We start from the raw sequence: 16,623 nt of genomic DNA, 5'->3' as shown, positions 1-16,623 counted from the left end.
ACAAATAAACATTGAACAAGAGTTACATTTAATTCAATAACTCTTAGGGTGGGATGTGGGAATGAGTGTGTAAGAAACAGGTCTCCATTTCTGCGACATGTAGGGATGCTTGGTCTTGTTCTTGACTATTAAGTTTGCAATACTTACCCTATTTTCTTACTTTATTTAATTTATAAATGTGGACAATATATCTTGACCTCACACTGTCTCGCTAGGGAGAGACAGATGGCAGCCAGAGATTCGTGGTATGGGTCTTGCTAGTCATCAAGAATGTGTGACTGGTGTGTGTTTCGGAGATGATTGTTCTGGACATGTGTGTGAATCTTCCCGTTGTGTTCAAATAGGGACTCAAAGGTCAAATCTCACAGCTCATCTCCCACACAGCTTCTCTGTTTGTCTGCTTCCCGAAATTCAATACTTCTCCTCTTTTCGCGACTCATTGACTTATCCCCCAAACGTATACAAAAATATATTGATGTAATTTCTCCAGCAATAAAGAGCAATACTTTCACGATACACTTGTGGATAAATGTTTAGAAAATTGATGAACTCAAGAACTGAGCATCAGATGTGTTCCTGGAGAGAGTATATTTACCAGCAGCTCCCATGACTCTGCCTTGGGGCATGTTGCTGCTGTGTCACAGCCCTTATTGCGAGGGAGAAGAAAACACATTTATTTTCACCCCAGTGACACCATTAGGGAGCTGGTGAAAGTTCCACTCAGCCATTTTAATCTACACTGAGATGCTGGAGGCCAAACAACAAGGCTGCCTCACTCACACCTGTCACAAAGACTCCATTGTCTTCTTTTTGTGTTGTTGGGGTCAGGCTGGTTGACACTGGTGGTGCTTAATCCCAAGATGAGCCTTGATGGGGTACTGATCGGACAGGGCCAAACCACAGTAGATAACGGAATGTTCTCACAATGATAAGGTTTCCTCCTTCAAACACAACACTGATGCGCCCTCTGAAGCATCATATTAGCTCCCACACACTCACGAGCATGGAAATAAACCACACACACACTGTGAATGAACGTCGCCGCTTAAAAGAATCAACGATTATACTCTGAAGTTGTTTTCAAAATGATCATTTTAATTTTTGTTGTAACTGTAAAGAGACCATCTTGATACTAGAGGTAGAAGTCACAGAGTAAGCCACAATATGATACTATAATAATGATGGTATGACAACCCCATTTTATGATAATCAGTAAGACTCCCTGGCAAAGAGACAAACAGCAGCCATTATGTATTTATTTCCTGCATTGTAGTGTCACTTTCATTGAACTTTACAACTGCAATGAAGCAATATACTTGACAAGAAATTTCATTTAATATTAACAAATCTGTTCCTTCACGAGTTCAGACGTGCTTCCAGAAAAATAGCTGGAAACGCAGTAAACCATTGTGAGCTGAACCCGATACGTCACTTAATTGAAAGCTTGGACCCAGAACTATGCAGAATCAGCTGATGTCAAACCTGACCCCACCGGTAGATGCAGATGGGCCAGAGCACTTTAACCCCAGTGTAGCAGCTGGGAAACCAAAACCCTTGTGAGGTGCAGGCAGTTCTTGACAGGCAGGTAGAAGTCAGAGCTGCACCTGTGTGTAGCTGTTTGCCGCAGCAGTGATGGTGAGGTTTACAGGTTGCTATTTTATTGAGTTCTCCAGTAACTTACAAAATAGCAGTGTGGCTGGAGCAGTAGAAATGTGTCTAACCACAAATATAACAAGGACCACTGCAGCATTTGCAGTTGAGCGTTTGATACGAAATCCCATGAGAATTATGCCAAATAAAAAAATAAAATTAAAAATGCCAGCATTCCCATAACTTTACTAACTCTTGATAATCCTGTGAGGGACTGTTACTGTTTTGGTATTTGAAGGATAGCATTTTGTACAGGTATAATAATGGTAAAATGATGATAAAGAGAGTTAGTCGTATCATTGTCGTTGATTTCCAGGCATCGAGTCCATTGCTCGGTCAGTCGGTAATTTGCCTGCCGACAGTCTGTCAAGTATTAAACCATCTACAACCAGCCTCCTCCTCAAGGCTGTTGGAGCTCCGCCTCTGTAAAAGCCCGAAGAATTATTTTCAAAATACATAAACCCAGGGCAACCCAAAGATGCAATATGCTTGTGAATGTCAAGGACGGAGAGAAGGCTAGCAGTAACTGAGTGTGAGAGAAGAAAAAGAACAAGAGTGTAGGCTATTAGACATCATTTACTAAATGTCTGATCTGTTCTGGCAAGTGTCATATGTGCAGTGCTTGGAGTTTCTGCAGTGCTCCCCAGCGTTCATTTAGCCTGACATCAGCCGCTGCGCCAGACATAGAGACCCAGGATTTACAGTGTTCAGGATCAACGAGGTTCAGCAGTTCACTCATATATCACCAGCAGGCTTGAGCTGCATATACAGATACACTTGTTCAGTCTTAAATACAAAATCATACATCTGTAGTTGAATATTGAAGTTTCTTACGGCCATTATTGTTGTATCTACCATTTTATAAGCTACTATCTATATAGGACGTATGTATTCTTCATCTTTCCTGTATTAGTTTAGCTGGTGTTGCCTTCACTGTCCCTCAAAAACCACAACCATCTATCAAAGTATATTTTTAGATTTGCGTGGCTCTGTTCGCTGTTCCTGTCATCAGATCTGGCCTTTCGGTGGCTTTTTGAGACACAACGATGAGAATGTTTTGTTTATTAGAGTATTTATTTATTGTGAGGAAATGGAAAAAGAGGTCTAGGGGCCAAGTTCACTAACAGTCCTGGGAGAGAGAAGAACCAAGGCAAGCGGCCAGATTTCTGAAAGTTATTCTTCTTGAGTTTTAAGCTTAACAAAAGAGGCCAATGGATGAACATGATGAGTTTTCTATTTTCTTACTGTATGTTTACTTGAGAAGAAACAATACTGGGCCGTTTTTCTCTTTTCACATCCTTATTGCCTCTTCTGTCTTATTTTCACAAAGGAGTCATATTGTGCCTCATTCCCTATTTAATGTCTCTTTTTGTGTTGTTTCGTGATGCGTTAAGGGGCAAATCAGAACGTCTCTTTGAATCACAAGACTGCAGAAAAAGCCCACATCAAAAAGAATCAGTTATGTTTCTTCAGAGTGTGCAGGGACACCAAAATATGTATCTTACATACACTGAAAAAGTGAGTTTCTCATAATATGGCCCCTTTAACTTTCACAGTTGTACCCCAGACAGTGCAGTCGCAAGAAAACACTCTGCTAATTCATTATTAATCAAAATCACCATGTTTGATTTAAATTATGTGCAGTACCTTTGATTTGAAGCATGCAGGGACACTATATTTCATGTGTCAGATGTAACGTTAATTTGTTCTGCTTTGTTCTTTTACCATGTGAATTCTCAATGCAAATCTTAAATGTATTTTCCAGAGTGCACCAGTGCATCTTGTATCAAGCTTTGATAAAGACACAATTTACAACTGAGCATGATGTAACCTCCCATAAATAACCAGATCATTACTTCACAATAGCCGTTCTCAGGGTGCCCGGGATGCTTACGGGCTTTTGTGTGTGAGGGCATGTTCGCGCAGAGCAGCCTCGAAACGTCAGCCCAAGTCTGAATTTTCATGAACAGACAGGAGTAACGATTATGTAAGTAATGAAGAGAGGTGAGGCATCGTGGGTACAACGGTGACACAACTGATATGGCGGTGATCTAATCAGAACTGGAGAGCTCCTCACTTCCTCATCTGTCATGATCAGATAGACATGAAAGCAGGAATGGCACTTCCTCCCATCAATACCCACACACACACACACACACGCACGCACGCACGCACGCACACACACACACACACACACGCACAGCTGCATTGCAGGTACCAATGACCTCCAACACGATGTCTCCCCAGCAGCCTTCATCTTTTATAATTCCACCCAGAGCTGATCATGGCTGTTTAGTACTGTTGAGTCTCATGTTCCCGCTGCAGCACAAGGAGTTTTTATACATAGCAATAAATGCATCCATCTGTCATCGTGTTGTAAAGTTTTTATTATCTCATAAGAGTTTTTAAATAATGCTTCTGTTTGAAACCTCAGCTATCAGGATACAACAAGGACACAACCCTATCAAAACTATTACAATCTTTTAGCGGTCTTAAATGCATTCAAATTTCAAGAAGTCTCTTGTTTTTGTGCTCCACCCATGATTAGTTTGTGTAACTCTGCATGTTCCTGGCTCGAAGTAGGAGTGGTGGTTGTTAGTGGTGGTTAGTGGTGGTTAGTGGTTGTGTTTTGTTGTGTAGTAATTTTCTACTTGTTTTACAGATTGGGTGAACTGTCTTTACCAGAGTCATATAAAATGTTTTAAAAAGGTTTTCTGTCTACTAGATACACTCACACTTGCACAATTTGCACACGCACACACACCCCTGCACTCACATCGCTCGGGGCCTGAGCACACTTGCGTCATCTCTGAGCTGTACGAGCCGGGTATTTGTGCGGGAATCTCGTCGCTCAGGATTATATTTAATCACAGGAGTGAGACGGGAGTATGGTTGTTGAAACGTGCGTCTCACACTGTTGTGTTGCAGGACATGAAAAATATTCTCATGTCCTTACCGCGCTGCAACATCGGTCGTTACATGTATCTGTACAATTATTCATCCTCTTTTTTTTTTTCTCATTTGTCAAACAACCCATACCTTAAGTGACAAACGTACAGTACAGACCAGTACTATGTATGAACATCTATCAACAACTACATCTGTCTTTTTTTTGGTCAAATTTGCTGGAGAAACAGAGATTGACACCAACATCATCGTGAGCAACACCAGGGTTTCCAAACATAGAAATCCAGCAGCACTAACATTAACTCTGCATGCGTAGAAAGGTTTTGTCATGATGTCACATGACAGGCCTGCTTCCTGGACTGTCTGCTTCGATATCACATGTCATAAAGCAGACTCTCCTCTCACACTGCAGCGAGTTCAATGCTCATTCACTGCATCAAACCTCATAATCCGCTGCTGTTCCTCTGCTATTCTGGGTGTATTTAAGTGCATTGATACTGCTTTAATAAACAATATGATGACAAATGACAAAGATAATGTTAATCCAGGACTTAAAGCAACATAACAGGCGTAACAGCTTGCATGGTGGAGCATTTAGGGCTTTGTGAGTGGGCTACATGGACATCAGGGGGTCAGGTGGCAGAATTTGGTGTCTGTGTGAGTCTTGGCCTGGTGTGTTGCTCCTCAGTGTTTTCTTGTTGGATGGGCTTGTTAACAGCTCCACAGCAGCTGGGTCTCAGTCCAAGTTCATGTCAAGTACAGGGGGGCAGTATAATATTCTGACAGGTTTATGCTTCGTGTATGCTACACTGTCTGCGGTGGTGTTGTTGGATATGCTCAGTCTCTGTCTGATATGGTTCATGTGCTGATGATTTAAACCTCATACAAGGCTTAATCCCCCCCCCCCCCACACACACACACACACACACACTTATCCCCCGACCCTGAACAGGATAAGCTGTATAGAAGATGGATGGTTCGATAGATGAGGTTTAAATCTGGATTGTATTTTAATGTTGGACAACCAGCTCCTCATTCCATCCCAGAATATTATTTGCTTGAACAAACTACATCAGGACCCTTTTGGATAGGTGCTACTACTGCAGATGTTTTTAAGTTTGAAATAGGGAAGGACACTGTGGCTTCTGTTATACATATCTGTTTTTAATTGAAACCATGAGCCACGCAGAATGATGTGCATACTGACTAATTGAGCACTGTGTTGTTTGTCCTGGCGGCAGAGCCACGGAGAAAATCCTGGGCCGAGCGCGGCAGCTGGTAGACGTTAAGAAGGAGGATGGCTTCTCTGCGCTGCATCTGGCCTCCCTCAACAATCACCGGGATGTCGCCGAGATCCTCATCAAGGAGGTGCGGGTCACGTTAACAAGCGGTGCATGTTGAAGTTAATGAAGCGATTGAATTTCCTGTAGAAGTGATCAACACCTTCGCTCTTCTACCACAGGGGCGCTGCGACATAAACATCCGCAACAACCGCAACCAGACGCCGCTGCAGCTGGCGGTGACTCAGGGCCACACCGAGCTGGTCCAGCTGCTGGTAGCTGAGGGCGCTGACGTGAACATGGAGGATGAGGACGGTGACACAGCCATGCACGTGGCCCTCCTCCGTCCACAGCTGGCTAATGTTATGCTCAGCCCCACCGTGGGAACCAGCAGCACTGAGGAGAGCAGCGAGGGCTGCTCCTCCACATCCCTCTACTGCAGGGTGAGGCCCAGAAGCTGGCATGACGCTGACTTGACTGACACTTGTTACTGCTGCACTTCTTTAAAAGTTCCTTCCAAAGGGAAGGTTTATTCGGTCAACTAGAGTAGTAAGATGTCTCCACTTCCCCAAAAATCAAACTAAAAAGCCCTGGAGATATACTCCCTTGAAACTAGCCTGACTTATTTATTATTTGAAAACTGGGACACATTCCCAACAGAACCAAGACATGTCAGACCCGGGTCCACTGACTTCACAGCTATGGACAGGTACCATGTCCTCTGTGCCTGGACATGAGGCCTGTAATCTGTCCTCCTTGTCTGGAAACTTGGTAACATACATTCAGCTCTCTGTTTCTTTTTTTTTTCTCTCTTGCGGATGAAACGGCATGGCTAATTAATCCACTCTTAATTTCAGCTTAAAAGTTCACCCGCTGTCATGGTGACAGACGACAAAAGCAAATCAGCTTAGATTAAAATGTGGATCCAAACCCATAAAGGTCAAGATGAACTCCTGAAGAACTCAAATTTAAAAACTATTGAAAAACTACTTCTTCAGAATTATAGCCACTAACTGATGGCAATGTTTTGGGGGGATGGGCGCCCACCTATCAACAGGTATTATTTAGTGACAAACAAAAGGAAATAAGAAACTTTAAAACATTAAAGTGTTCGTGTTTTTAGCTCTATTCTTCCAAAATTAGCAAAGAAACTAAACACCACAGCAGTAGAAATGATAATAAAATAGAGGTATAGTATGTAAGAATATATATAATTTACAACAAAAATATATAAAATAAACAATAGAACAATAATACATAAATGTTTACAAACGAGACGTAGAAATATATGCCTCATAATTTAGTGCAAAAGTAATATAATTACTATATATAGATACTTGGAGAATGCAATATAAACAGAAAAAGATGAAGAATTGAATTAGAAATGTGTGACATATAACTGATAATGGAACTCACGACATTGCTGCAGAGATGCGTATTACCACTGAACTGTGGATGAATTGTTGAGACTGAGCCAAAGAAGTTGAGTTGTCCAACGATGTGAAGATTAAAAGACATAATGGGTGACTGAAGATGATTGCTAAAGAGAGAATGCATGATAAATACAGACTTAAGGAAGAATACCTGGAACCTTAGAGGATGGGTAAATAGATGAATGGTTGGCACGTCGTAATCAGATAAACTCCGGCTGCAAGTAGAAAGAGGAATAAACACTCTTAGGAGGCTAAACACAACCTGTCAGGAGAAGTAGAGACAATATTGAAACAGTGAGAGTAAACAAAAACAGCAGGAAGGTTGGTTAAGGTACTTGTTAGTCTGGGGGGGGGGGGGGGGTTAACTTAGGATAAACGTGTCAGTTGGCTTTACCTGGTAATCTTGTGAGTGAATGAAAGGTAAGAGGAAGGAGAAAAAGTCAATCAAGGATGACATGAGAGGGTTAACTGAGGAGAACGGGCTTCATCGCGTATACTCAGGGCCCAACGAGGGGTTAATGGAGGACACAGTGATTCGATGTGTAAGTTCAAGCAGGTATTTGATCTCTCAAACATATAATCAGGTGACAGCACTGAGGATTTATTTTCCTTCGAGATAAAAACAACCTTGCATTTGAATTTATTTCACACTGACAAAGACGGAGCTGAAGACGTCGGTGATAAATTTAGAAGAACGACATAAACACACGGCATCATTTTCCCCTGGAGGATGTCTTGATCCTGATGTCTAAAACATGCACAGAAACTCCATAAATCTGAAGAATCTCAAAGAAGTCGTGCTGTTATTCAACCTCAGGAGCAGATATTCCTGACTGGATCGAATCCTCAGGCCTCCAGGTCCATCTAACCGGACCAGGACTTTTTCACTTTTGTTTTTCTTTTTTTGACTTTCCTTGAAAAATCAATCAGTGAAGTATTATACTACAGCTACACTGCAGGGAGAAACCGAAGGTTGCTTGTGACTAGCAGTTTTGTAATAGTCGTTAATCGATTGGTTTTGTCTGATTAGTGGCAGTGCAGCAACACTGACATGTGATTGGTTTCTAAAGTGTTCAGAAGGCATGATGCCACTCTGTAGCAGCAGTCTTGTGGAGTTGAGTTTTTGGGGAAGTTAAAGCCTGGCAGTCACTCTTGTTATAGCTCTGTTTTTGTTTCCACAAACTCCTGAGGGAATTTTGTCTCTTTAGCAGATAAACACTCATGAAGAAACTGAGCTTTTTTTTTTCTTTTTTTTTTTTTTTACTGGAATCCATACTGACAAAAATCAAAACAGTCAAGTGGCTTTAAAGCTAACAGTGTCCTGAGAGATGCTGCGTAGAGATGAGGGGAAAATCTTTTAAATTACTTTGAATTTAAAAAGACTAAAACACTGCAGCTGCATCTACCTGGTAACATGGATGAGAATTCTGATGCCACAGCAACTCTTTCATTCACACGTTCCTCAAAATCCTCAAAAACTCAAGAACTACTGAAGTATTCCTCTAGTGTTGCACTTTTTGTTGATATCATTGTACCGATGAGGAATGTCCTTTCCAGTCTGCATGACCGCAAACACTGCAGCTCTGATCAACATCCTGGATACCTGCCAAGCCTACGCACACACACACACACACACACACACACACACACACACACACACACACACACACACACACACACACAACCATGAAGGTGGCAAGACTGAAGAGCTTAAGGGTGTTTGGTTGCTGTCAGCAAAGGAGTTATGGAGGGGGGGGGGGGGGGTACTTGAGTGTTTACTACCGCCAAGAAAGTTGTGTTCTCAGCCACAATAGTTGGTTTGTCAGTAGAGTTACTTTATCACTTTCTCAGAAAATATTACATAGACCTTGGAAACATTCAGGTATATCAAGAGTAATTATATATCCATGTGTAGGATTTTATGCAAATCCTGCTAAAAGTTGATTTAAGAGTGAAGATCGTGGTCTCTGTTGCCATTTTGACAATGTTGTGGTGATAAACTCTGAGTTGTAGCAGTGCAGAGCTGCAGCTGTTGTTATGTAGCGTTAATGGTCTGTGTTTCTGTGCCTGTCAGACTCAACCCATTGTCTAACAGCAGAAGCAGAACATGATGAAGGGTTACTTGAGTACACTTGAGAGTATTAGTTAAAGCTGTGTTTTAACATCCCCTCCTCTCTCCTGTCCCTGGTTCCCTTTCACCCTGCTCTGCATCCACAGCTGAATGCTTCAGGTCTTCTTGGGAATACCGAGCTGAGTGTTGGGGCAGCCATCGCATGTTTTCTAGCCCAGGAAGGAGCTGATATCAGCTATGCTAACCATAAGGGCAAGAGTCCCCTGGACCTGGTGGCAGACGGCACCATGCTGCAGCTCATCAAGAGCTTCTCTGAGAAGCACAGGTGACGACAACAGAGTGATGTTTCATGCCAGCGTCGGCGTGAGAATGCGTCTTTGTAACATTGTGTCGCCTCTCAGGTTGCAGCGTCTGCAGGCCATCACATGTGGGCAGGGCCTGAGCAGCGCCAGCCTTCGACGAGTCCACACTACGCCCAACACCATGACCAACCTGGTCCTTCCTACACCGCCGGGGCCAAGCGAATGCCTCATCTGCTCCGAGCTGGCTCTGCTGGTTCTCTTCTGCCCCTGCCAGCACAGCGTGGCCTGTGAAGGTGAGCGGAGGACTCGGTGTGTCGGTCATCTGCCCATTGATCCAGTAGCCCACCGTACAGGATCAATAGGTAGATGAATGTGACTGAAGGACCACTGGGAGAACAAGTGTCTCAGTGATTAAGGAGTTGACTTTAAATGAGCTCGTCCTGTAGCGTGCTGATGGAGAAGTGGGATGTGATGAGTTACGGTGATATATTTGAAAAAAAAAAGGTATCGCAGCAGAGTTTTTTCAGGTATTTTCAGTGATTTTCTTCCATGTTTCACAGAGTGCGCCCATCGAATGAAGAAATGCATCAAATGCCAAGTCACAATCACCAAGAAAATTCGACAAGGTATAAACAATCCGCTATTCCTTGTTTGGCTTTTGTTCTTATTCCTTGAATGTCGCAAATTTAGATGTACAGTATAAAAGTGTAATCCATAGCTTTAATTCTGGATTTCTTTACTTTGTGAATGATTCAAATGAATGATTTCACTAAGATGGTTTATTGCATCCATCTTTTTGTGAACCAGTCTTTGCTAGCCACTTCAAGGCTACTCCACTTACTTGTATGTTACTTGTGGTAATTTAGCTTCCTGCTCAGACTTCTGAACTCATGTTGTCTCCTCAGACCAAACCGAGGTGGACTGCAGCCCCGGTACCGAGAACTCTGATCAGCACAACCTGCTGGAGCAGCTCCAGTCTCGCTATCGTCAGATGGAGGAGAGAATCACCTGCCCCATCTGTATTGACAACCACATCAAGCTGGTCTTCCAGTGCGGCCACGCCTCCTGCATCGACTGCAGCGCCGCGCTCAAGACGTGCCCGATCTGCCGGCAGACCATCCGCGAGAGGATCCAGTTGTTCGTCTGAGCTTCTCTCCCATCAGACCTAAACCACCCAAAGAGGATGTGATAGGGGTTTTAGAGAAATTGGCAGTGGTGTGGTGTGGTGTGTGTATGTGTGTGTGTGTGTGTGTGTGGGGGGGGGGGGGGGGGGGGGGCGTGTGCACGGTGGCGAGGGTGTTATCTCTGAAAAGACTCAGTGACAATAAAGTTTGCCACAACATTAAGTATATTAGCCTGTTGCACCCTCCTGCTTCTCCCCCCGAACCTCTCGGCCTGGAGTCGCTTTACTAAGACGCAGCGTTACATCACTGACAGTCCGCAGGAACGTGTCGATCACATGAACTTGTTTTTGACGAGCTCCACAGGAGGCGACTCTTTGCATACTCTGCTCAGAGAGCTGTGAGGAAAAAAAGGCCCCCACCTCTTCTCTTCTTCACTCCCACCCACCCTCCACCTCCTACAACCTGTCCTAACTTTGCTGCTTTAAGTGGATGTCTGTTACCCATCATCCTCTCTGGCTGTAGGGCCTCTTCTGTTTACAAGGCTGCACAGAATGAGTCCCCGTCTTCTTGCCCCTCAGCCTGTCCTGTGAGTTATGTTTGCTCTCCTTTGTAAAGGTCCCTTAATAATCAGTGTTAATCTCTGCAGAGGGAGTATATATATAAATATATATGGTCCCCAAACACTCGCCTGTATGCAAGGGGAAATACACACTATATATGCATGAATATATGCATATTGTTAAGCTGAAAAAGACTTTGTGGGCGATTTGTTTGTTTGTTTTTTCTTTCTGGTTACATTTGTGGTTTTTAATGTACCCATAAATACAGATTTTATTTATGTGTGAAAGGTGGTATTACTTAGTAATGTCTTTTTTTCTTTTTTTTTTAGTTGCTTGAAAAAAAAAGTGTTTTTGTTTCTTCTGAATTTCACCCCAAGCCTATGTCCTCTACTCAGGGTATCAAATCATTGAAAGCACTTGTGATATCCATAAAAGTTGAACGAGAACCCCCGTTTTTATTGAGCTGCAGTGGATCGGATCATTTTAGTGTCAAAAAGTCATAAAGAATTCCTCAAATTCTCATTCTCATTTGTGAAATTGAATGTTTCTGTGTTTGCGGTAGGTTTTCTGCAACAAAACAAAGGTTTGCTCTCTAAAAAACAAACTAAAAACCATCCAAGAATCACCAGTCAGCACAATGTGTGTGTGTGTGTGCGTGCGTGCGTGTGTGTGTGTGTGTTCATTGACCAGCTGTCCATGACTATTGTGCATGTCTGAAGATTAGCGGCTGGCGCTGCTGCTTCGGAGGAGGATACCTGTGTTGGACTCTTCCAACTGACGTATTGTAATATTTGGAATCAGAAGAGCAAAAACATGACATCGTTGTATCTCCAGTTCCACGTCCCCCCGTCTAGTCATTTCACCAGAAACCCCCTTTTCTCCTCTGGAGTTGTGGATTGTACATCATGTTTATTCTAATATTTTGGTGTGTTTTCTTGAAGGGCTTATGCATATGAGAAAAAAATCATATCTATTTTAATCTTTATGTAATTGTTATTTTCTATGATAAAACTTCCAGAGACTGGAGGTTTTTGTTTTTTTTTGTTTTTTTTGGTCATCAGTAGATCCCAAATACTGGGAGAGCCAATGTTAAATATGTACATTTGAATGTCGGGGGGGGACATGTTCCTGTCTCACTCTGCCTTTTTTTTTTCTTTTTTTTTTTTTAATGTGGAGAGTTTATAAGAAGAAGAAGAAGAAAAGATGTAGAAGTAAAAGCTGGAGGGACCGAGAAGTGTTTGAGGTTTACTCTGAGGAAAGTACTTTTACATCAGTGCCAAAATCGCATGAGGACGTGCATGGGCCTTGCTCGCCCGATTTCTCTAGACACAATGCGCTAACACCCCCCCGCCCCCAGATTAAGCGAGGGGACAGTTCTTAGCCGTGTGAAGGAACTAAGAAGCAAACTTTCCCTGCTTCTTTTACACTTTAGTTCAAACCAAGTTGTATTTTACCGGCACATTTAGTTACTGGTGTTCGAGCTAAAGCTGTTAGCCTGCTAACTTTAGATGTAAAGCTCTGAATCTGTTCTCCACAGGAGAAGTGACTCACTTCCACGTAGTCCCGTATTGTTTGGAGCTTTTTACGAGTATATATTTATATTTTGTGAGAAATTATCAATAAAAGGACAGATTTATCACCAAAAGTTCAACATTTTAAGGATGTGTGTTAAATTGGTGGGTTTACCGGCAAAGGCAATAATGTTTTAGAAACCATAAAGAAGACGTGTGATTATACTTTGCTCCCCCTGGAGGAGGTAGCTGTGCAGGTGGGAAACCATTTCTGTATAAAAACACTATCAAAGCAGCAAGTGTTACCATTGGTGTTTGTACAGTTCAGCTCTTGGAGTTCTGACGTTGGCCTTACTGTCCATTTCTCCTCTGTTGATGTTTTTTCAGTTTTATTCTGTACAAAAATATTTTGCAATAAATATGGAACCATTTTCTAAGGATAAAGTGTTGGGGCTTTTTTTTTTTTCTTGCTTTTTCTGACTTTGATCAGTAGCACAGGTATAGAAAGATTAGAATTTTGCAAATGTTACCAAAGATTAGCAACAATAAGGTTGTGGTGAGCAAATTTCATGTCTTCAAAAACCTAAAAGTTGTCAGTTTTGTTTACTGAAAGAAGAAGAAGACGTTAGGGGGGGGGGACTCCTCCTTCAAAATGTTTCAATGGGAGTCTTCATGGCTATAATTACCCTGGTTTCCTCTGTTGCTGCTGATATTGTCCCTCCACTGGCAGATGAATACTTCAGGCTGATAATTACTAAATAACAACACTGTCAAGATGTCGAGTGGCTTCTGTTTCTCAAAATCGAGTCTCTAATTCCGGCAAGGAATTTAGCATTCTGTCCCTGCTTCGCTGTCAAACCGTGCCTGAGGAGAATACATGTGCTCAAAAGAACATTTCACTTCTTCTTTCCTAGAATTCTACTTGTTTTTTTTTGTTTTTTTTACCAACAGTATCCTCTTCCTGTTTTCTTAACCTGCTTTCTTAAACTGGCAGGTTTCTGACCTTGCAACACACAGAAAATATAATTAAGAACTGAATATGGCTCTCAATAATAAGTAATCACCCAGCGTTAATAGCATTATTCTCTGGCATTAAATAAGACAAAATGCGCTCCTAGAGTATAAGTTGAATTTCTAACACCCCCCCCCCCCCAAAAAAAAAAACCCTGATGAAAACTTAATTTGGTTGATTTTTTTTTTTTTTTTTTTAGGAAAGAGCATGCGTAATATTCTGTAAACATTCATTCATTCATCAGAAAATATCGTCATCATTCATGTTCTCATCATCCCGCTGAGTTTCTCCTGCGTTCAGGTGAAGAGCAGACGAGCAGGTTGTTTGCCGCATCCTCGTGGACCGGCTGGTCTCTGTGCGGCGTCTCCAGCTGAACGCTGCTGTGTGTGCCACTTCTTAGTCCTAATTGTCTTACGGCTCAGATGGCTTTGGCATATGACTCAGCGTTTTAGCCGTGACGTCCTCTCTCGGGAAGAGGACATTGGGTCCCCAATGCTGTACAACTCTGCTTGACGTTTTTCTTTTTAACTCCATTGAAATTCAAATAAATAAATAAATATATATATATTTTTAAAAACTACAATAATTCAGTACAACTTTGCAAATATTCAACATGTAGACTCAACAAGTTTTTCAGTGGTCACAGTACTGGTGCGTTTATCTGCTAAAAATATGTTAATATTCTTCATGAGTAACATGACGGGATGTAATATTGATGAAGTGAACATATTTGCTGCTTAATGACATCATAAATAAATAAATAAAAATTAAATTCAATAATTAAATCAATGTTCAAATAGTCAGTGTATCATCAAATCACTGGATGTGCTGTGTTTTGTATTTTGGAGTGTTGACTTGAGATTTTCAAACATGTACAAAAAAGAAAAAAAAGAAACGTTTTTAAATGTGTGCCAACCCATAATTTCTTTTTATCCCTGCATGAAAATATATTATTCATTTGTGTAACATATTTAATTTTTTTTGGTGAAATTCATTGGTTTGACTTCTGATAGTTGGTGATTGCACAATGCCGACAGAATAATTTCCATAAAGAGAGCATTTGTGGTAATATAAATGCAATCTAATTTAAATAATTATTCAAACACTGCAAGAGCAGGGTGTGAAGGAAAACGGTACCCATTATTTTGGCCACAGTTTGCAGCAGGGCTTTGTTGGGATGATTTTAAACGACTTGAGAGCGCCATCTTGTGGCACATTGATACAAAGAAATGCACACAGCGTCTTGCTGTGTAATAATAATTTAAACCGCAAAAAAAAAAAAAAAAAAAAAAATCATTGCAGTAAACCACAGTGAGTCAGACAGGATATTCAAGAGCGTGAACCAGTGTGTCATAGATCAGAGCAGCTGACAGTGTCTCTGATGAACACGCACACGCACACGCACACGCACGTCATGATTTCTATGCAGGGTTTGTCTTTACTGGATTATTTTCAACAGGTTGTGGGAGTTCATGTGTCCTACAGGGGGCGCCGTCGAGCTTCCCCTCATGTGCAAATGTAGTTATTGGTATCCTAGAATCATCGTTGACTCAACAACCTACAGTTTCACTCTTTTTACATTACATCACTTTTTAACTTCTTTAACTATTTCATGAAAATGTAGCATACATCCAAATTTTCATGTAGTTATTTATAATTCAGTTGTTGATATGAAGATCCATCCCTCCATCCCTCCATCCATCCAGCCATTTTCTACCACTTCTCCACACAGAAAGACCCCGTGCTCCAGCTGGGGCTTGAACCCGGAACCTTCTTGCTGTGAGGTGACAACGCCGACCACTGCACCACCACGGCGCCTTGATAGAAATATGCATTTTTCTTTTTTTCAAAATTTTCTATGTATGTGTTATTTAAGGTTTTTTTCTATGTTCTTGCCACTCTCACAATATTTCATTGGTTTATTTCACACTTGGCCCTCAGGTCTGACTTGCAAATGAAACCTTGATCTCAGTGTGACTTCTATTAAGAACAGTAACTTGATCAGAAGCAGCACAGAAAGCATCATTGCCAGAGTTGCTGAGTATGGATGTATGACTTTAAAAGCCCCTGCACTCAAATGTGTGTTTTGTCTCTTTCCATATCAGGTGACATTTGAGTGTCACTGAATGATTTTCTTACACATGCTGAGATTAGATGGATGTTTTCACAGTAAAATCTGGGCCACAAGCCTGATTTATGACATCATAGCGCAAACTGCGCGATGAGGAAAAACTGATGTAAATACTGCAAAAGGACGCAGAGAAGTATATATTAAAGAGTCACCAGAGTAATTCAGTTCCACTTTGATAAGTACAATGGCAGTCAGACTACAGTAACATGTATACTTGTATTTTAACGCTGTCAAGTTGAGCGGAGCAGTCGTTTGATTCTTTGGAACAATGCTCACAAACTGACGATTCTCATGTTAATGGATAAGAAAGGACCAGTTTCTTGTATTTTCCTAATGGTACCAGCAGAGGGCGCTCATTTAGCAATGTTGGCCCAGCAGGGTGGCTCATTAACTGTCAAATGGTTATCTGAATGCTTCCTGTTCACAATTTAGATGACATATGGTCGCCTCTTCTCTGGCACGCTCTTCTCCTGTTTTCTAGTTTTCATTGACCTAAGCTAACTCTCAATTCCTGTAGTGTCAAATCTGGTCCTCCAGGGAAACTAACATCTATGAGGATGATGAGATTCACCCAAGAGATGATGTGAAGACATGCCTGAAGTTCCTCCATCACATCCCAGACTCTAGCAGCTGACATGTTGG

At 41.8% G+C, this 16,623-nt stretch overlaps 1 protein-coding gene across 9 annotated transcripts in view; it reads left to right on the top strand.

Moving 5' to 3' along the window:
- mib2 (MIB E3 ubiquitin protein ligase 2) overlaps window positions 1-10,918 on the top strand; it is a 43,083-nt gene extending 32,165 nt beyond the window's left edge. For all 9 annotated transcript variants that reach the window (XM_086214346.1, XM_086214348.1, XM_086214349.1 and 6 more), the window contains 6 exons: window positions 5,799-5,925; window positions 6,020-6,280; window positions 9,488-9,666; window positions 9,743-9,936; window positions 10,204-10,269; window positions 10,549-10,918. In XM_086214346.1, coding sequence (XP_086070472.1) covers window positions 5,799-5,925; window positions 6,020-6,280; window positions 9,488-9,666; window positions 9,743-9,936; window positions 10,204-10,269; window positions 10,549-10,790 — 1,069 coding nt within the window. In that variant the 3' untranslated portion in view covers window positions 10,791-10,918. The remainder of the gene's footprint in view (window positions 1-5,798; window positions 5,926-6,019; window positions 6,281-9,487; window positions 9,667-9,742; window positions 9,937-10,203; window positions 10,270-10,548) is intronic.
- Window positions 10,919-16,623: the final 5,705 nt, after the last annotated feature.

This window comes from Aulostomus chinensis, chromosome 9, assembly GCF_037954235.1.
Source record: "Aulostomus chinensis isolate RoL2024-O1b breed Wild chromosome 9, RoL_Achi_v1.0, whole genome shotgun sequence".
Classification (NCBI taxonomy): domain Eukaryota; kingdom Metazoa; phylum Chordata; class Actinopteri; order Syngnathiformes; family Aulostomidae; genus Aulostomus; species Aulostomus chinensis.
This window is presented reverse-complemented; position numbering and strand designations above follow the sequence as displayed.